The 22,836-nt window shown below is 41.9% G+C and overlaps 1 protein-coding gene across 2 annotated transcripts in view; it reads left to right on the top strand.

The window, feature by feature from the left end:
* The window catches only part of WWP1 (WW domain containing E3 ubiquitin protein ligase 1), a 1,173,512-nt gene that overhangs the window by 459,983 nt on the left and 690,693 nt on the right, over positions 1-22,836 (top strand). For both annotated transcript variants that reach the window (XM_078687073.1, XM_078687072.1), the window contains exon 13: positions 10,312-10,440. In XM_078687073.1, the coding sequence (XP_078543199.1) occupies positions 10,312-10,440 (129 nt within the window). The remainder of the gene's footprint in view (positions 1-10,311; positions 10,441-22,836) is intronic.

The following is a 22,836-nucleotide window of genomic DNA, read 5'->3' as shown; positions in this document are numbered from 1 at the left end:
CCCATCCAGTGAGCTTGCGTCAGAATTAAAACTTGTTCCTGATTGCCGCCTGTCTTGGTCGGCCATTCCCAATGCCTTATCTCTCAATAGTGAGGAACGTGGTTTATCAATTTTTTTTGCAAAAGTTAAGATCCTTCCTGACATATAATCGCGCTCGTCACGCTCGAACTTTCGCTGTTTTCTGGCTATTAGGTCCTTTTCAAATCTTTTTATTTTATCATCCACCATAGATAGTCTTTGTCACCTCAGTCTGGTCAGTATCTTTTGCCAGGTCGTCAAGAAGCAGTTGTATCTCCTTTAATAGTTCATCATGTTCTTCCCATCCATTCTTGACTAGGATCTGCATCATTGTTTTAGAGCAGGTGTTGGTGTTCTCGCGCCATGCTTTCAGGACCTCTGGTTTAGGTTTGTTCAACGTTGGGACGATAAAGATTCTTAAGCCTCTGGGTACGCGATCCATCTCAATGTAGTTTGTCAGAGATGTCGCCTCCCACCACCGGCTAAGTTCCTTTTTTCGTAATCTCTCCAGTTGGTTTCCTTTTTGTCTCAATGATGTTACACCCGCCGGGGCTGTGTCTCCAGATCCACTCCTGTCAGTTCCATCGGGCGCTTTCTTTTTCTTGAATACGTTTACCGCCGAGGCCTCCCGCCCCTTCAGGAACTCCATTGCCCAGAATGCAACAGGGCCGCCTGGCCGTACTCGTACCTGGTCGCGCAACCGGCAGCAGTTGCAAATTGCATATGAAAAAAACATATGTTTCAGGCACGTTATAGTTAGAAATTAGCATTTAAAGAACCTTAGAAAGTCACTGAAAAAACATCGGTTTCAGGGAAGTTATAGTTAGTTGGACATTTCACTCGTACAAAACCAGTGAAGTTCCCCCGTTATAGCTAGTTCAGCTAACTATAACTCGTGCGCCCGCAATGCACTGCTGATGTCACATATTACATCACTCATGACATGGTCAGGGACATCACTGATGACATCCCAAATGACATCACTGATGACATCATCCAGTGAATGTGTGTTTTTCTGAAAATTGAATGTTTTATATATGTATATCTCAAGGTCGATAGAAGAATAAATGGGTATATAAGTGTCTAAATGGATGATTTTTTTGATTGTATAACTGAGTGATTAAGTGTATCTTGGTGAATACATGGGTTAGTGAGTAATGTTGAAATATGTAAATATCTGTATTTGTCTCTCACTTTGTGTGTAAGTGGCTGCATGGGTTGGTGAGTAACTACATGAGTGTCTAGATGGGTTAGTAGTTGGTTTTTTTGAGTATCAGTATGAGTGTCTGAGTGTCTGGATGGTTCGGTGGGGGGTATTACTTAGTGCATAGATACCTGAATGAGTGACTCACTGTTTGTATGTGTTAAAGACAGCATGCGTGCAGGACTGTATGGGTGGATGAGTGTGTGTATGGGTGTGTTAGTGAGTGAATGACTGTCTCAGTTAGTGTCTCTATGAGTAACTACATATGTTTTAAACTAGTATATGTGAGTATCGGTGTATATAAGTGAGTATATGTGAGAGTGAGAGATTGGAAGAGTTCCTGTATAAAGAAGTATGTGTTTCTATAAGTGATTGTTTAAGAGAGTAAGTATGTGTAAGTTTCTGTAGAAGTAAGTTTGGTGGTGTGTGTATAACGATATATATGCAAGTAAATGGATGTTTGATACTTTGTTTGCATGTGTGACTGTGTGTGAGTAACTCTATGGATGAGTGGTGGTGTGTAACAGGATGTATAGGTGTATGAGTACATATGATGAGTGAATACATGTATGAATGACTGTATAGGACTGTTGGTGAATGAGTGGATGTGTGTGTAGATCTCGGAATTACTGAATAGGTGTGTTGTAAGTGGTATTGGTATGTCCGTTGTTTTAAAAATGTTAGTTTCCATTTTTAAGTGTGTGTATCAAAGGTTATATTAGAGTGAGAGGAGGTTTGCCACTCTATCACAAGGATGATGTCATCAGTGATGCAATATGTGACGTCATCAGCAGTGCATTGCGGTCGCGCGAGTTATAGTTAGCTGAACTAACTATAACGGGGGAATTTCACTGGTTTTGTACGAGTGAAATGTCCAAATAACTATAACGCTCCTGAAACCTATGGTTTTTTCAGTGAATTTCTAAGGTTTTTTAAATGCTAATTTCTAACTATGCCTACAGAGGTAGGACGTGACGAAAGAAAAAACGCACAGAAAGAAGCAAAATGAATTCAGAAAGAAGCAACAGAAGTCCTCATAGATGAAGAAAAGTGCAGGAAGAAGCGAGGCGTGCAGGAAGAAGCAAGACTTGCAGAAAGAACCAATAGAGGAGCAGAAAGAGGCCTTGTTACAAAATCATGTGCCCACAACTTTTTTAGATGGGTTCTGGTGGTAACTGACTCTGACTAACCAGGCCTAGAGCCAGTGGTATGCTAAAAGACACTTAGAATAGAGTGAAAACACCTACATACACTAGGAAACCGTATGCGTTGGGGTACCCCTATGATTAGCATGACCTCCTCTGTAAGCCCCTAGTACATAATAGGGCAGACGGATAAAAAATAACTCTTAAAACGCGCCACGGGGCGCGTTTGCACACTGGTGAAGGGAGGGGTCCTGAGGTGATGTGTGCAAACACGCCCCGTGCCCGTTTTAAGTTGGGGGATAAAGTCCCCTTGAATCCTGAGTGTCCCTGGGGACCAACTAACCCACGATGTATGTACTGTAAGTGCCACAGAGTTGCATTGCAGAGCGGTGTATGGGGTATGGCCTCGGACCACACGTTTCAGCGAAAACTCACCTTGATCACGGGATCAAGGCGAGTTTTCGCTGAAACGCGTTGGGGCTGTTGTGCCATACCTGATTTATCATGCTGGAATTGAATTAAATAAATAACCCTTGGAACACGCAATTGGATTATTGGCGATTTTTTTTGGACTGGAGTGCATTGGCGCAACCTTTGTTTGTGCTGGGTGAAAACTATATATATATATCTATATATATATATATATATATAGATATATATATATATATATAGATATATATATATATATATAGATATATATATATATATATATATATATAAATATATATATGAATATATTAATATATATATATATATATATATATATATTAATATATATATATATATATATATATATATATATATATATATATATATAAATATATATATGAATATATTAATATATATATATATATATATATATATATATATATATATATATATATATATATATATATATATATATAAATATATATATATATATATATGAATATATTAATATATATATATATATATATATATATATATATATATATATATATATATATATATATATATATATATATAAATATATATATGAATATATTAATATATATATATATATATATTAATATATATATATATATTACCTACTGGCGATAGCCAGTAGGTATATATAGTTAGGATTGTTTTCCATAGGGAAATCGCAACATTCTATTGGGAATAACTTTGGCGCCGGTTGAGGAATCTTCCTGAAATTTTCCTTAACTTTGCCTCGCGGCGCTCCGCTCCTTCCCTAAAAGTTTGGGGGGGATTCATCAAGCGGGGGCCGAGATAAAAGGGGGGTCCCAAAACGTGTTTTCCCCATGTTAATTTCCATAGGGCGGTTGGACTCACTTTTAGCCCGAACGGCTGAATGGTTTTCCACCAAACTTGGCAAAATTGTAGGGACTGGTAGCCCGATGTGCCTTTGCTATGTCTCAAGATATGTGCTCCAGTGGTTTTTACGAAAATTAACTTTGAAAAAATATATATTGGGCTACATTGAGCTATATATATGTTAGAGCCCAAATGTAGCCCAATGTAGCCCAAAGATGGCCACCAGAGACAAAAAAAAACAAATGTAGCCCAAATATCAGCCAGATGTAGCCCAACTATAGCCCAATGACAGAATGTCCCAGAGTGTTCTGAAGAACAACTAGAACGCTAACAGTCTTACTTATGACAAAAGTATGGCACACCTGAAGTCATCTTGATTGGAATAAAGTGGTAACACTTAATACATTTAATTTGAAAAGGAACAAAATGAGGGATTTCATTTTGCCATAGAACTTTTTAGATATATATATATATTCACTGAAAAAACCATAGGTTACACACCAGTTATAGTTAGGAATTAGCATTTAAAAAACCTTTGAAATTCACTGAAAAAAACATAGGTTTCACACCAGTTATAGTTAGCTGGAAATTGTACTTGCATAAAACCATTGAAATTCCCACGTTATAGTTAGTTGGACTCACTATAACTTGCACGTCTGCAATGCACTGCTGATGACGTCACATATTATATCACTCATGCATATATTTAAATATTTAAACATTACTCGCTAATATATTTATTCACTAAGATACACTTAATAAGCCAGTTAACCAATCAATTTTTTGTTTTAAAACACTGAAAAAACCATAGGTTTCAGGCCTTATATAGTTAGGAATTAGCATTTAAAAAACCTTTGAAATTCACTGAAAAAAACATAGGTTTCAGGCCTTATATAGTTAGGAATTAGCATTTAAAAAACCTTTGAAATTCACTGAAAAAAACCATAGGTTTCAGGCCTTATATAGTTAGGAATCAGCATTTAAAAAACCTTTGAAATTCTCTGAAAAAAACCATAGGTTTCAGGCCTTATATAGTTAGGAATTAGCATTTAAAAAAACCTTTGAAATTCACTGAAAAAAACATAGGTTTCAGGAGTTATATAGTTAGGAATTAGTTTTTAAATAACCTTTGAAATTCACTCCAAAAACTATGTTTTAGTGGTGTTATAGTTAGCTGGACATTTTACTCATACAAAACCAATGAAATTGCTCCTATATAGTTAGTTGTACTAACTATATTTCGCGCACCCGCAATCCACTGCTGATGATGTCACATATTAGATCATTCATGACATGGTCAGTGACATCACTGATGACATCTCAAATGACATCACTGATGACATCACTGATGACATCATCCTCGTGACAATCACATACACCTTTTCATACACTATTACAATTTTTCATCACTTTGTAAAATACAGAGTATCATATTTAAATCTATTGTCACAACAATACAAGTATCTAAAAATCCACTCAGTGATTCATAGATGTATACACACATCTAATCAGTTACCTATGGATTCACTCATACATGCTGTCAATGAACAATAGAACACTATCAAAAATACTTATACATCTATATCGACATTAAACAACAGCACACATCCTATTCACATATGAAGTCATCCTACTCACTTATGCACACAATGGATCATACTTACATATTTACTTAGCAAAACACTTATACAAACACCACTTCATCTATTCATTTAGATAGTAAGTCATACTTAGTGAATTATAAAATCATTATTACAAGTATACAGTTATCCATACAGTCACTCACACAATCATTGTGTCTTATGTATACTTATTTATATACAACAACTGACACATACACTGCCTTTTATTTTTCTAGTTTGTTGGACCTGTACCTTTGAGAAATATATTTGCTCATCACCACACCCATAAAGATATTCACTCACCCAAACTGTTAGAACATGTAGTTTTAACTTCATATATCTACTGAATCAACTATTCACACATCTTTGGACAGTCACACACCCCCCACCGAACCACACACACTTTCACACTCCCATACAAATACTCAGTTAACTAATCAATAACTAATATAGACTTTCACATAGCTAGTAACCAACTGTAGAATCAGTTTACACAACAACTGACAAAGTGATACAGATATTCACACAGCTTAGTCACTATCCACTATATTTAGTGAGACATTATAAATTGGTCAAGTAAACAGTCAATTACACTGCTACTAAATCCTCCATCCAAATATTTATTTATATATATCCACTCATTCTTCAATGTAAATTGCTATATATATAATGCATATTTAAATAACGAAGCAAACCACATTCACTGGATGATGTCATCAGTGATGTCATCAGTGATGTCATTTGAGATGTCACTGACCATGTCATGAATGATCTAATATGTGACATCATCAGCAGTGGATTGCGGGTGCGCGAAATATAGTTAGTACAACTAACTATATAGGAGCAATTTCATTGGTTTTGTATGAGTAAAATGTCCAGCTAACTATAACACCACTAAAACTTAGTTTTTTGAGTGAATTTCAAAGGTTTTTTAAAAACTAATTCCTAACTATATAACTCCTGAAACCTATGTTTTTTTCAGTGAATATATATATATATATATATATATATATATATATATATTTTTTTTTTTTTTTTTTTTTATTTCAGATTGCTCTCGCTACAAAGAATCACTCCACAGCAGTAGGTATGCACGCATCCCTTTAATGATTTCTTGAAGGTCACATTGCATCCGTAATTCGCAGCCTTTCACCAACGCGTTTCAGAGCCGTCCGCTCTTTCTTCAGGGTGTGGTGGCTAATTGCAATCATTTCCGGCTTGCCTTACAGTCCTTTTCAAGTGTCTCTGATTGGTCATGAAGCACTTAGTAGCGTCATGCAGTATGGGACTTGTAGTTTAATTTTTAGCCAATGTTAACTCACAGTGGAGGTCGCAGATTTGCCATCAAATTATTAAAAGGGTCCTAATGATTAGTGAATTCATCAGGATTTGAAGGCACACAGTGTGCCCCGGTATGCTCTGTTCCCTTCCCAGTGTGAAGAAACTGCTGCGCCGTTTTCTCAACAGGCAAGGTTCCTGCTGACACAGTCCCACTCTTCCAAACTCCTTCCTGCTTGATTGGGCGGTGCTCCTTTCGCGACTGAAGCCGTCGCGTTTAATTTTGTATTTCAGATTGCTCTCGCTACAAAGAATCACTCCACAGCAGTAGGTATGCACGCATCCCTTTAATGATTTCTTGAAGGTCACATTGCATCCGTAATTCGCAGCCTTTCACCAACGCGTTTCAGAGCCGTCCGCTCTTTCTTCAGGGTGTGGTGGCTAATTGCAATCATTTCCGGCTTGCCTTACAGTCCTTTTCAAGTGTCTCTGATTGGTCATGAAGCGCTTAGTAGCGTCATGCAGTATGGGACTTGTAGTTTAATTTTTAGCCAATGTTAACTCACAGTGGAGGTCGCAGATTTGCCATCAAATTATTAAAAGGGTCCTAATGATTAGTGAATTCATCAGGATTTGAAGGCACACAGTGTGCCCCGGTATGCTCTGTTCCCTTCCCAGTGTGAAGAAACTGCTGCGCCGTTTTCTCAACAGGCAAGGTTCCTGCTGACACAGTCCCACTCCTCCAAACTCCTTCCTGCTTGATTGGGCGGTGCTCCTTTCGCGACTGAAGCCGTCGCGTTTAATTTTGTATTTCAGATTGCTCTCGCTACAAAGAATCACTCCACAGCAGTAGGTATGCACGCATCCCTTTAATGATTTCTTGAAGGTCACATTGCATCCGTAATTCGCAGCCTTTCACCAACGCGTTTCAGAGCCGTCCGCTCTTTCTTCAGGGTGTGGTGGCTAATTGCAATCATTTCCGGCTTGCCTTACAGTCCTTTTCAAGTGTCTCTGATTGGTCATGAAGCGCTTAGTAGCGTCATGCAGTATGGGACTTGTAGTTTAATTTTTGGCCAATGTTAACTCACAGTGGAGGTCGCAGATTTGCCATCAAATTATTAAAAGGGTCCTAATGATTAGTGAATTCATCAGGATTTGAAGGCACACAGTGTGCCCCGGTATGCTCTGTTCCCTTCCCAGTGTGAAGAAACTGCTGCGCCGTTTTCTCAACAGGCAAGGTTCCTGCTGACACAGTCCCACTCCTCCAATCAGAGACACTTGAAAAGGACTGTAAGGCAAGCCGGAAATGATTGCAATTAGCCACCACACCCTGAAGAAAGAGCGGACGGCTCTGAAACGCGTTGGTGAAAGGCTGCGAATTACGGATGCAATGTGACCTTCAAGAAATCATTAAAGGGATGCATGCATACCTACTGCTGTGGAGTGATTCTTTGTAGCGAGAGCAATCTGAAATACAAAATTAAACGCGACGGCTTCAGTCGCGAAAGGAGCACCGCCCAATCAAGCAGGAAGGAGTTTGGAGGAGTGGGACTGTGTCAGCAGGAACCTTGCCTGTTGAGAAAACGGCGCAGCAGTTTCTTCACACTGGGAAGGGAACAGAGCATACCGGGGCACACTGTGTGCCTTCAAATCCTGATGAATTCACTAATCATTAGGACCCTTTTAATAATTTGATGGCAAATCTGCGACCTCCACTGTGAGTTAACATTGGCTAAAAATTAAACTACAAGTCCCATACTGCATGACGCTACTAAGCGCTTCATGACCAATCAGAGACACTTGAAAAGGACTGTAAGGCAAGCCGGAAATGATTGCAATTAGCCACCACACCCTGAAGAAAGAGCGGACGGCTCTGAAACGCGTTGGTGAAAGGCTGCGAATTACGGATGCAATGTGACCTTCAAGAAATCATTAAAGGGATGCGTGCATACCTACTGCTGTGGAGTGATTCTTTGTAGCGAGAGCAATCTGAAATACAAAATTAAACGCGACGGCTTCAGTCGCGAAAGGAGCACCGCCCAATCAAGCAGGAAGGAGTTTGGAGGAGTGGGACTGTGTCAGCAGGAACCTTGCCTGTTGAGAAAACGGCGCAGCAGTTTCTTCACACTGGGAAGGGAACAGAGCATACCGGGGCACACTGTGTGCCTTCAAATCCTGATGAATTCACTAATCATTAGGACCCTTTTAATAATTTGATGGCAAATCTGCGACCTCCACTGTGAGTTAACATTGGCTAAAAATTAAACTACAAGTCCCATACTGCATGACGCTACTAAGCGCTTCATGACCAATCAGAGACACTTGAAAAGGACTGTAAGGCAAGCCGGAAATGATTGCAATTAGCCACCACACCCTGAAGAAAGAGCGGACGGCTCTGAAACGCGTTGGTGAAAGGCTGCGAATTACGGATGCAATGTGACCTTCAAGAAATCATTAAAGGGATGCGTGCATACCTACTGCTGTGGAGTGATTCTTTGTAGCGAGAGCAATCTGAAATACAAAATTAAACGCGACGGCTTCAGTCGCGAAAGGAGCACCGCCCAATCAAGCAGGAAGGAGTTTGGAGGAGTGGGACTGTGTCAGCAGGAACCTTGCCTGTTGAGAAAACGGCGCAGCAGTTTCTTCACACTGGGAAGGGAACAGAGCATACCGGGGCACACTGTGTGCCTTCAAATCCTGATGAATTCACTAATCATTAGGACCCTTTTAATAATTTGATGGCAAATCTGCGACCTCCACTGTGAGTTAACATTGGCTAAAAATTAAACTACAAGTCCCATACTGCATGACGCTACTAAGCGCTTCATGACCAATCAGAGACACTTGAAAAGGACTGTAAGGCAAGCCGGAAATGATTGCAATTAGCCACCACACCCTGAAGAAAGAGCGGACGGCTCTGAAACGCGTTGGTGAAAGGCTGCGAATTACGGATGCAATGTGACCTTCAAGAAATCATTAAAGGGATGCGTGCATACCTACTGCTGTGGAGTGATTCTTTGTAGCGAGAGCAATCTGAAATACAAAATTAAACGCGACGGCTTCAGTCGCGAAAGGAGCACCGCCCAATCAAGCAGGAAGGAGTTTGGAGGAGTGGGACTGTGTCAGCAGGAACCTTGCCTGTTGAGAAAACGGCGCAGCAGTTTCTTCACACTGGGAAGGGAACAGAGCATACCGGGGCACACTGTGTGCCTTCAAATCCTGATGAATTCACTAATCATTAGGACCCTTTTAATAATTTGATGGCAAATCTGCGACCTCCACTGTGAGTTAACATTGGCTAAAAATTAAACTACAAGTCCCATACTGCATGACGCTACTAAGCGCTTCATGACCAATCAGAGACACTTGAAAAGGACTGTAAGGCAAGCCGGAAATGATTGCAATTAGCCACCACACCCTGAAGAAAGAGCGGACGGCTCTGAAACGCGTTGGTGAAAGGCTGCGAATTACGGATGCAATGTGACCTTCAAGAAATCATTAAAGGGATGCGTGCATACCTACTGCTGTGGAGTGATTCTTTGTAGCGAGAGCAATCTGAAATACAAAAATATATATATATATATATATATATATATTATTTTTTTGTCAACACATCTTCACTAATAGAAAAAGTATAACTGTTGCGTTTAGAAAAAAAAATTGTATTTGTTTGCTCTTTTGAAAGTGTTAAACTATAATATTTTACAAGAGGCAGTGCCAGTAATTCACATGCCCCTTTGTTTTACAGATTACCAAATGAGGATCCTTTACCAGAAGGTTGGGAAATCCGGTACACAAGAGAGGGTGTTAAATATTTTGTAGACCACAACACAAGGACGACTACCTTCAGTGATCCTCGAACTGGGAAGTCTTCTGTGTAAGTGAGCCCTATGAGTTTAATAGGAGTAGTGATTTTGTTCTGATTTGTATAAACTAATGTTGGTTAAAAAAAATCATTCATGTTGCAGATGAATATTGATATAAAATACTTGAATTGCATGTTGATTCCACATACCACACTGTTCTGGATTCAAACTAAAATGTGTTTTATCTTATAAGGTTTTCTTGACTTCTGCACGACTTGCAAGATGTGCAAAGTTAAAATTTACCATCTGTTGACCATGTGGCCAGAATGTAATTAACACGCAGTTGCAGTAGAATAAGGGCATGTCTAAATGCATGTGACCCATTACTGGTGGTGCTGATCCCTAAGCAGAATGTGTAAAACAGTCACCATTTTAAGCGTTTATTAAAAAAGAGAGCTCTGAAGGTGTTACTCTTTCCCTAATTACAATCCAGTAGATCGCCTTTCGGCTCTGAGGCAAGCATGAGGTATACCAACTTACCAGCTTTACGAGAGAGAAATGAAAAGTTATGACCCATGCATATTTCTTTGTATAGCTAGAGAGAATACATTTTAGGTAACAGCCTTCCAGAGTCTTTTTGATGCTTACTTTTTCCTACAGATTCCTCTCTTTAGAATATCCCTCAGGTGCCAGACTGAATCTAGAGAATTTTGTAGCAGTGTTCCTGTGTGCCACTAGGTGGCGTTGTGCATCTTCAGCTGACTCCATCCTGCCCCAAAGGTATTGGAGCAGACTCGCTTATAAGCACCACCCCTGTGCTCTAATATTAGTTCCATTCTTTCTGGTTTTTTTTTAATACATATCTGGAACATCTGTGGATCTTGTCAGTCTTCCAACGACTCCTAATATATGACTCTTAACAGTGTGCTAGGGAACAGTGTTCCCACTGAAAGCATCAGGATTTAAGTGGTGCTGCAACTGTGAGGAGCGAATATCAGTCACAGAACTGCATATGGTATGCCTTTCTTGTCTGTGTTCTAAATATGACTCATAATCGTGTGATTAATGCACCTTAATGCACCTAAAAGGGATTTGGGATCAGGAGGCACAGTTGCCTAACATAAACACAAAAAGTCATGTGCTTTAAGTATGTGCCGCTCCAAGTCACAGGCCCGGTCCGCGAGGGTCTCAAGGTGCTGGGGGGGATGGGTTGTAGGCGTTTGATGAGCTTGGTTGGGGCACCCGCGTAGAGGGCGTTTCCGTAGTAGAGTCTGCAGCTGACGAGGGCCTGGGTGACTGTTTTTCTTGTATCTGTCAGGATCCATCTGTAGGTCTTGCGGAGGGTGCTGCAGCAGGAGGAAGAGACGCCGTTGACTTGCTTGGTCATTGAGAGCGTTGAGTCGAGGATGATTGCCAGGTTGCGTGCGTGGTCGGTGGGTGTCGGGGCTGCCCCCAGTGCCGTTGGCCACCAGGAGTCGTCCCAGGCTGAAGGGTTGGAGCCAAGGATGAGGACCTCCATCTTATCTGAATTCAGCTTCAGACGGCTGGTCTTCATCCAGTCGGCAACGGCCTTAATGGAGGTTGGCTTTGGCGGTGATGGGGTCCTTGGTGAGGGAGAGGATCAGCTGAGTGTCGACGGCATAGGAGATTATGTTGAGGTCGTGCTGTCGGGCTACGTGTGCGAGTGGGGCCATGTAAATGTTGAACAGCGTCGGGCTGAGGGAGGATCCCTGGGGTACGCCGCAGATGAACTCTTTCCACTTGAACTCCTTGGGTAAGTCCAAGTGCAAAAACAAAAGCTGGGTGGACACTATCTGCCACTCTGACTCCAAAGAGAAAGGTTTAAGGGCATCAAGATTTAATTCCCATTTACTCAGGGTCACCTGCCTCAGAACTAATTTCTCAGTTGGAGATCGAGTCCTTCAAAATCCCATGCTGCAAATGTTCTGTGTGTGTTCAGCTTTCTTTGGCTCGTCTTTGGCCATACTGAGCCGCAAGGGTCTCCAGTTGGGTTAATGCCAATAGGTCCTTCTTTTGGGCCATCGGTCCTCTTGGGACCCATCATCAGGCCTGTTCCAACTCTGATGTAGACTTTTGCTTTGGCCCTGAAGTCCACACCGGTCCTCACAGCCCTGATGCTAATAGCAACAACACCACTGCCATGTATGGATCCAGTGCTGCTGTCCATGTCTGATCCTGAGTGGACGTCAGCTCAAGTGTAACTGATGTGGCATTATAACATTACAAAAGTGTAACTAGTTGTCAAGCCTGACTCCAGCCCAGTGCCTCTATTGTGTTGCACTATCACATGCTCAGTTTTCATTTTGGTTCTGACTCTAATTCTCTGCCACATAAAGGTGTACTTCTGGATACTGATCATGATGGTGAGCGAAATGGTTTGTTCACCCTCATTATATTGATATAATATTTTGACTTACAAAATGCCAGAGGGGTTGATACCTCCACTGAGACCGAATTTAGCCACCAATGAAAGAGTGTTTAATTTGCAGTGGTGGTTCAGGTGCAACACTAGAATTACAGCTGCTCTCCACTGATAATAAAACAAATGCTTTGACATACATTCTTCACCCTGGGCCAGCAACGTTCGAGTCTTTGCTCCCATTTCATGATGCCCTTAGAGGTACTCTGTTTGCTACTTGTTTCCAAGTCATGTTCTTTTCTGCCTGCTAGCCCGCAGGTGACTAGGCGACACAGGCCAGTGCCTGTTGACTTGGATTTTCTCGGCACAAACTGTTCTCTGGAAGTCCTCATTGTACAGGCTAGGCCAGTAAAGTAAATCTGAATTAATTTCCAACCCACCCTGGACAAAGATTCCAAAAAGATTGGTGCCTTTGGCAAACATATGTTGTCTTCTGCCATCCTGATACTGAGGTCCGTAAATGCAGTCTGTCTGTACGGCCTGCAAAAAGCCCATACCCTTTGGAACATGGTAGTGAAATTTTGCTGGGAGCCCCATAGAACCTTTGGCTGACATGATCCATGACAGGCATGACGTGGCCAAGCACATCATTCACGCAGACTTGGATACTACGGACTGCATTGCCTGGGCAGTCTGTACCAGCATTATTCTACGTATACATACCTGGATGAGAACAACCAGATTTTCCGGAAATGTCCATTCGTGTGTAATGGATATGCCCCTTTGATGGATCTCGGAAGCATTACTATTGAGTTGAGGATGGGGGTGATGGTGTAGGGTGGGGCACACCTGGGGAAGTGGTGACCAGAACCCTCTGGTCTCCAGAGAAGACTTGGCTTCACATCAGCCTTATGGCGATATGTGCAATTTATTGGGCACTGTAGGCTTTTGTGTCATCCATCATGGGAAGGTAGGTGCAGAATCTTGCGGACAACACCACTGATGCATGGTACTACAAGAAGCACGATAATGTAGGGTCCAGGGTCTTTTGCCAAGAAGCTTTGCATCTCTGGACATCTCCGTGGTCACCAGCCACCTGGTAGGTGGCCTCTGTACATCAGAGCGGAGGAACGGAGTCATCTTCTGGTAGATCACAAGTGGCAACTCTTCCAAGGTGGCACAGGGCATTTTCTGTGACCAGTGGGGAGAGTCCTGGCTAAATCCTTTAGGCACCATAGAGTGAAAAATGTGCAGTGTCAACAGAATTGTACTTTACAGTTTTCTCAAGAACAATCATTAGGAAACTCATTCCATTTGGCTTGAGACAAAGGACTCTTTCACACCTTCCCACCACTGCCTCTCCTGCCCAGACTTCTGATGAAGAACGATGGCCCAAAGTCAACCGTATAGCCCCTGTTTGGTCCAGGAGAGTATAGTACCCATAACTTCTGAGCATGACCATCTGTCCTCCAATCAGTCTACCACTGTGGTAAATAATAAATCAATGCAGCTTACACCTCCATGTGTGGCGATGGACCTTCAGCAAGTAGCTAACTTTGTTTTGCCACCTGAAGTCGCACCGCCAGATGCTCCTCCACAAAAATCAGTGTCTGCTGGGCACTGGGACAAGTATTTGTAACCTGATGTGATGCATGGCACATGGAGTCTTTACAGGCAAGGCTGTTGAATGTCCTTTGTTTTGTCCCTAGCCCAGCCCAGTAAGGCATTGCCCTGGCACTGTAATAGTGAGATCCAGCTGGAAGGACATTTCATTGGCTCAGTTCTGAAAGACTTTTTGGTGTGAGCAAACTCCATAGACCCTCTACAATTGGGTGGAACTGCTTTTATATCCTATAATGAGGGATCTGCGGTTTACAATGTCAATTAGAAAAACAAGTTGCTTACTTTCTGAAATGCTGTTTCTGGTGGAAAACTTAAGAGCCTCTCAGGTCTCCGCAAAACGCTTCAACCTGTAGCTTGCAGGTCCGCCAGTTCGTGGGCTGGTAACAGTGTACCAACACCATCCATGAAGTCACAGATTGCCTTTGAGCAACGTCCCATGCTTTTCCTGCTTTGCCGTTGGTGGGCTGCCTTATGCCAATACCTTGACGGGAAACAAACTGCTTGCGCAGACACCAGATGACAGGCAGCCAGCTTGCGAAACGTGAGCGCCTTAACGTGTCCCTGGTCGACACGAAAAACATCCAAAACAACCTCCAGTATAGTCGAAGGAAGAAGCCACAAACGGGGACATATAGAGAGGTTCTTTATTAGTTAGCAGATACAGCGTGATGCATTTCGGCGTGAGCCATCCTCAGACGCCTCTGCCCTTCGTGCGCCCACCTGATAAAGGTCTCTGCAGCACTTCTGATTACTTGAGTGCACGCCTCCCCCAAACCATGTGATCGTCGATTGCAGCATAGAACCACTCGCACTGCAACCACCAGCATGCTCCAAACCTGGGTAGTGTGACGAGGGTAAACCGAGGTAAAGTCCTGTTGTTTTAGGCATGTGCAAAACACCTAATCCAAGAACGATCGAACTCCACATGAACCAGAGCGCTTCAAGGTAAGGAAAGAGGAGCCGACCCAAGGTTGCAGTGAGTAATTTAGTTTTTATTCAGTGAAGCTCGCCCTGCCATCATAAAGTTTCGGCCTTCACAGAGGCCTTGGTCACATGACGCAAATGAAGGAGGGGGGACTTTTTAAAGTGCTAGTGCAATTGATAGAAGGGATGCAATTGGTCAATCACAAACTGGACTTGTCAGCCACAGATGAGGACTCAATAACCCCATAAATGTACAATATTCCTCTTGTTGCAACACATCAACTAATATGCATAAAATGTAAAAAACGCACTTGAATCTTCTCATAAATGAGGACGTAATTTATCTAAAATGTAGATAAAATCATCTGTTACCAAAAGAAATAATAGAACTCAATGGCATAGAAAACACACACATATTAAAAAGCTCGTAATTTATCAAATATAAAAAAACAACTTCAGTAATGTGCAAAATACGCCAGGCAACAAAGTGCTAGAGCAACAACAAATATCTGACATCACATGACATGGTATCAAAATAGATTTAGTTACATGTAACCTAAAATAGGCAACATTGTGCAAATATGCAAGTGGCTTGACTGTTTATAACAAGATGTAGCCCCAGTGGGCTCATCCCCATGTGTCAACCTATATGCAAAACCCTGAGAGTGCGGCAAATATGTGAAAGTGAACGTGAATAAAAATGTTTTATATAATGTTTTGTAATTTCTTTAAAATAGTCAAACACATGGTGTTGACTAATTGTTTTTTAAATGAGTACGTTGAACAAGTGACTACGGCTTAAAAAACGTCAATGAGGTAAAAATGCAGCGGCCTGACCCCTTATGTACAAGACAACCAAATGGGAAGTATGTCAACCACCACGCTCGACTGCCTGCCAACAGGCTGAGACATATTTCTTATATAAAGTCGAGACAAATTATGAAAACCCCATAGATTTAATCAAAGGCAAGTGTAGAAATCTTCTGTGGCATTGAGGCCTCCCAGGGTCTTACTATCCAACTTGAGGATATATTTTGTTTCAGTGAGTCGTAGGAGTGCCTCTCTATCACCCCCTCTCCTTAGTGGGCCTATTTATATATATATATATATATATATATATATATATATATATATATATATATATATATGTATGTATGTATGTATGTATGTGTGTGTGTGTGTGTGTATGTATGTGTGTGTGTGTATGTGTGTATGTGTGTGTATGTATGTGTGTATGTGTGTGTATATATATATATATATATATATATATATATATATATATATATATATATATATATATATATATATATATATATATATATATATATACATACACACTCACACACTCTTTGCAAGCTGCATGTCTTGGTGCAGAACAAAGTGAAGTCAGCATGGCACAAATGCAGCGCGGCCATTAAGAGTATATGGTGCTGGGAGTTTGTCATTACGAACTGCACAGCACCATAATGGCTACACTGAAAACTGAGGAGTTTGGTATCAAACGTCTCAGCACATTAAACCCACACTGATGCCAGTGTTTGATTTAATGACAAATGCACACAGAGGGCATCTTAGAAATGCCCCTGAAAACTGACCTACCACTCGTGTCTTGGCTGAGTGGCTGCTTACTGCTACCACCATCAGCCTGCTGCTCTTGGGGCGTGAAACAATGCACATCCTGGGACGAGGTGCTAAGCCTCCTCCCCCAGGATGGGCAAGGTCCACGAAGTGGAAGCTTCAAAGGCTTGCCGCCTATGTGAGCTTCCCCAGGCCACTTGCTGCTCTCAGCAACTGGTCCCCTCTGGTTCTGACCCCCACTTTGGGCGGGAGAACCAGTGGGAAAAACAAGTGAGGTGTGCCCACCTCTGCCAAAGCTTCAAAGGCTTGCCGCCTATGTGAGCTTCCCCAGGCCACTTGCTGCTCTCAGCAACTGGTCCCCTCTGGTTCTGACCCCCACTTTGGGCGGGAGAACCAGTGGGAAAAACAAGTGAGGTGTGCCCACCTCTGCCAACTCCACCCCTCAGGTGGGGGAGGCGAGGCGAAGTGAAGCACCGCTCTCAGTCCCCGCCATCTTGCAGATGGGGGGACACAACCAACCAGGAAAGGCATATGCCCCCCTCCAACTGGAGGGTTGCATAATAGGGGGTGTACCCACCCCGGGGAAGGAACCCATTGGTCCCAAACTTTTACCTACCTGTAACACCCCTAAATCTAGTATTTAGGGGAACCCCTGTACCTTGCTTCCTCAGACAAGAATCAACTACAATAAAAGGAGTGCCGAACAGCCGTGCCGAAGCTAACGAGAAAGACACCCACTGACTTGGCCCAGCCCTTCCAGCCTGTCTCCACCTCGAACCTGCTCCTGCGAACTACTGGTGTGTCCTGCAGCCAGCAACCTCGAAAATCCCAGAGGACCTGTCTGCCTTCAACTACAAAGACTGTGTCTCCTGTGAACACCGGATTTGTTGATCACCAACCTCTGGCCCTGGCGGAAACCGCAATTCCGCACCACTCTGCACCCGCTGTGCACGGCCTTAGCTTGAGTGGTCAAACACCACGAAGAGGTCCCCCCGTAAATCCTGACCCAAGATCCCACAATCCCTGACCTGCCTCAAGCCTCCAGCCGATGCCTTTAGCCTAAATCCGGAAGGTCTCCCAAACAGCGACCAGGAGCTGGTAAAAAGATCCGACCCTAAAAGGCACCCCTGCACCCGACCGCCCCATGGCCTTGGGTGGCCCAACGGACAGTGCCTAACCACCCCCCAGCATCTCAACTTACCTCTCGAAGTGGTTGTCGCACTCAGAAGACCATCGTCACCAAGCCTGCAGTGCCTTTGCAAACTGGAGGTTCCCAATTGCAAACAGGGCACCCAACTCCAAAACAGCACCCTGCACCCGGCCGCCCTAGTGCCGCTGAGGGTGTACCTTAGGTGCTACTTTGTTTCCCCATTTGCCCTGAGCTAAAGTCCAGGAGCTTTGCTCCCACAAACAAGTGGCCTGCTCTTCAGCAGCCACCAACAGGAGGCCCCCTATCCCCTATTGGATAACATTGGGTCTCAGCACTCTGCACCCGGCCGCCCTAGTGCAGTTGAGGTAGTAACAAGAGTGCATCTCTGACCCTAGGGGACCCCAGAGTCAATCCCTAGGAACTCAACTCCCACTACTGAATACTTACCCTAAAACCAATAACACTATTTTCCTCCACAGAATAACATTGACTGTTTTTCATGGAAATGTTTCTAAGTGTTGAGTTTGAAAACCTAAAGAAATTCTTTAAAATTGTACTAACAAAAACGATTTTACTTACCTGTTTACAGGAAATGTCTCAGTGTAGTATCCAGGTGTACTACACTGTGTAAGAAAAGTAATCTCAAAAGTAACTTACCTCTAATTTTACTAAAAATCCCATACAATGTATATGTGCTGTATTCTGTAAAGCATTGCATTATCAGTAACTCTACTGTAATCAAATCAAAGTACATTTACAATTGCAATTCATACTATTTACAAACTGCATTACTACTGTAAAGTATGTATTGCTTACCTGTGTCAGGCTTGCTTGGTTCTAGAAAATAAAATAACTAAATGAATATTTGTATACAAAAACAAATGGTCTGAAGTTCAGTCTTTGAGTGTGTGAATTCATTTGCTGACTGAGTGTGTACAACCAATGCTTAACACGACCTCTGATAAAGCCTTACTGCTCGACCACACTACCACAAATAGAGAGTAAGGTGCTACCTAACTTTACCTCTGCCTACCTTTGGGGTGCCACTGGACTCTGTTCACACTATACCTCACTTTTGTATAGTATATACAGAGCCATCTTCCTACACAGAGTAAATGTGAAAATGTTCTTGCCAATATTAAGCATAGTGGAAGCAAACATAGAATGAACAGAATGAAAAAAATAACAAAAGCAGCCACCATAGTACATTTTGAGAATCCCTTCATATCCAACCCTAGTTAATAGAAATATTAACATCAAAAGTCTGCCATTCTTTGTGTTTTCAGTATTTAGACGATGTTGTTTCACACCTGTACTTCATTTATATTTTACAGACTTTAGCCGGTCTGCAAGGCTAACCTGTGTCTTTGGTGAAGTTTGTTATAGATCTATTGACTTACCTCAGTTCCATGGAAGTCCATATTTCCCATCCTGTAAACCAAAATTCATCATTCTCTCTTTGACAGACCTATGAGCAATAGTTTAATATCGTTTGTAAAATTGTCAGAAAACTTGGGAAAAGAAACTTATGAGAATTCACTTCCATATTCACATTAAAGCTACTGTGCCCTTTTCTAAGAGCCACACAGTATGTGAACTAGAAGTATACTATCAAAAGGACAGCAGTCGAAGGAGGAAATTCGGAACCCCTCCCAAACAAAGACTATGAGATGACCTGTTCCCAGGTCATGAGAATATCGAGCAACAGCAGATTCAAGCTTATACACTTTTATTTTCTTCTCTCCACATATCCTAACCCACAAAAAAAAATCCTTGAGTAATCCTCTACTTATCCAAGACGTGAACAATTGATGACCTCCTTTGGACGCATGTCCTGGTTCTGGAGAAAAATTGTGAGCTACTGGTAGAGGGGGATAGCAAAACCATGCATAGTTATGGGTAACATCCTGGAGGTTCCTATTAAACAAGGTCTCCTGGAAATAATCCCAATGCCCAGAAAAGGCCAGCTACTTGCAACAGTATTGCCAAATGCCGAATAGCATTCCACTGGTTAAGCCCCGAGGCCTAAGCAGGGAAACATGGGGAATATAAATAATAGAATTGGCCCCGGAAGAAGAGACTCATCTGAGGGCCTCTAGGAGAGATGATAGAGTTGTGGTGGAGATAACCACTTGTGCTGAAATGATCCGTATATTATCTGATAGACCCTTACAGATTCCAGACAATGAGCATAGACAATATGTATAGAGAAACTGAACAAATCATGATTTTGAAACACCCACTGAATACCCAACGAGACTGGGCATTAATGAATAATAAGGGACAATGCATGTACTAGACGAATAGTCAATCAGAACAGTACATTGGTGAATACTATGGCAAATGGGAAAAATATGAAACCGAAAAATAACTTCTTCTCTTCTAAATTGAATTTGCAGGAGTATGACCATTTTATACTGATAGTATGTGACAAAGTTAAGGAATGTGAGGTATTTTCCATTACTTAGAAGTTTATAAATAACAAATGTTCGTAAAAAACTAAATATATATTTGAGTACTTAGGCGAGACTACTTTAATTTTCTATAGAGTACTGTAGCATTGGATTCATGGAAAGTGCTGTGCTTGATTCAGAAAGCATTACTTAACACCCTCACCAGCCTCAAATGCAAAACATAGACGTGAACCAAAATGTTATTTAAATGTGATAAATCCTTTTTTGACATGGTATTGAATACATAAATTTAAGTCGGTTAGGGATCTAAAGCAGTTTTGTTTGAGGCACACAAGTGCTGGAGTTCACAGTGAGCAACTAAGTGTAGCCCAGTAGGTCTATCGAAGCCTCCTTCTGCCAGCCAACTTATAAATAGTGAAAAGCCAGAAAAAGTTTACGGAAAAGTCACTGCACAAAAAAGGGGTAAGCAAACTGAATTGTCAGTCTTTAAAGTTTGTGATTATCTACATGACTAGTTAATGGTTCCGTAGCTTTTTGAGGAGCTGAGAAAAGACTAAGGAAAAAGGCAAGTGAATTGCTAGTGCTTCAGACCTATAAAAGCTGATGTTCATTTTTACATTAAGATTGTAATGGGGTCCAACACTAAGTCTCCATCAGATTGTGTCAAAACCCGATATTATTTTAAATAGTGACTTGAAACCTCTAAATTCAATACTGTAAGCTTTTGCACTGTCTGTTTAAAACTGACACATGCACACTTCTCTTGGTTATGCAAGGCTTTAAATTTTAGCCCTTTTTTGCCAGAAATATATTGCCCTGTAAAGCTTAAAAAATAAAAAAAATAAAGTAAACCTTTTCATGAGAAACTTGTACACTCGTAGGAGACATCATCTTAAGTTTAGTTAAATGTTTAGCTATATGGAAACATTTTAGGTGTGTTGATTGTGTATATTTTTCGTTCTCTCTCCGATTAATTATATTTTTTCTTTTTGCCCAACTGAATAATAAACCTTTGAATCCACTTATGAAATGTATATTGAGGAGTACTGGAAGTTGCTGCTTCTGTCTTATCAAATGTATTTTAGGTATATGCTGATTATCCAGGTGTTTGCCGTATGCGTCATTACCTTTTACATGTCAATTTCTGCACAATCAGTAAAGCAACCAGTGTGTTTAGTAAGGGTAATGAGTTTCACATTTTATGTGACAAATGTATTGCTTTCAGGTTTTAGTTTAAGCAATAGTTTTTTTAAATTTACCTTTACTCAGAAAAAACGGCCTCTGCAAGGGGAACGTTAGAGAATCTTGCAGTGTATACTGGAGGCTAGAAAATAGGAGGTCTACTCTCTCACTGATTCAGAATTCTATTCCTCTTTCTACAAATATTGTGTTGTTAGAAAAAAAGGCTATTGTTGATGTGTTCTGTATCTCCTGGAAAAGGGGTGGCGGTGTTGTCGCAGTGTGATGTATTTTGTAGAGTATATGTTCGCATTTCTTAGGGGTTAGTGGCCGGCCTAGTTCAGGTTCCCAGCTGATCTGCCCCTTTGTGCGCTGCTCAGTGGGACGCACAGTAAGCATGGTGTATTATTCAGAGACGACGATCGTCGTTTTTGCGGAGCAACCATTGTTCAAATTTGGTGAGAGGCCTGGACATGTGTGCGTAATTGGAAGGCGCCGTGATCCAGTGATACAGTTGGCGGTAGGGACAAGCATCAGACGCTAAGAGGCCATAGTCTAACTTAAGCTGAGCAAACAAAACAGCCCTTCAGTATCAAAGAGGGACCCCACTCTTTTACACCCTCTTCGTGCCAGTGCTGAAACACCACCGAGTCCTGACCTGGAGGAAAATCCGGATGATCTACAATGTGAGTCATAGGCGAAGGAAAGGAGGTCCACCTGCTCTTAAGGGCCACCTTATCCCACACCTTGAGCGTCTGATAGGTAACATGGGAGGAGTAGAGCCCCCAAGCCCTATGCTTATGGGGTAACCACAACTCCTTCCAAATATTGATGCCCTCAACAGACTGGTCCAAGAAGTTCCAGTGCTTGCTGGAGAGCGGCCTGTTCCATTTTACCAGGTAATGGAGGCAGGCTGCCTGGTAGTAGCCACTGATCAAAGGCAAGCCCACCCTTCCCTGAGCTTTTGGACGCGCCATCTGAGCGATTGAGAGATGCAGCGGTTTTCCCCCATACAAACATATTGATGAGAGTCTGTAATTGCGTAATCGCCTGGGGTAGGGGAGCCATGGGAAGCATTTGGAAAATGTACAGGATGCGCGGGAGAATTGTCATTTTCAGCGCTACGATCCAGCCGAACCAAGCTAAGCACCGCTGTGACCAGGCGTCCATTGCCTTAGTCGTCTGTTCTAATAAGGTCGTATAATTAAGTGTAACCGTC

Source organism: Lissotriton helveticus, chromosome 4_1 (assembly GCF_964261635.1).
Source record: "Lissotriton helveticus chromosome 4_1, aLisHel1.1, whole genome shotgun sequence".
Taxonomy (NCBI): domain Eukaryota; kingdom Metazoa; phylum Chordata; class Amphibia; order Caudata; family Salamandridae; genus Lissotriton; species Lissotriton helveticus.
This window is presented reverse-complemented; position numbering and strand designations above follow the sequence as displayed.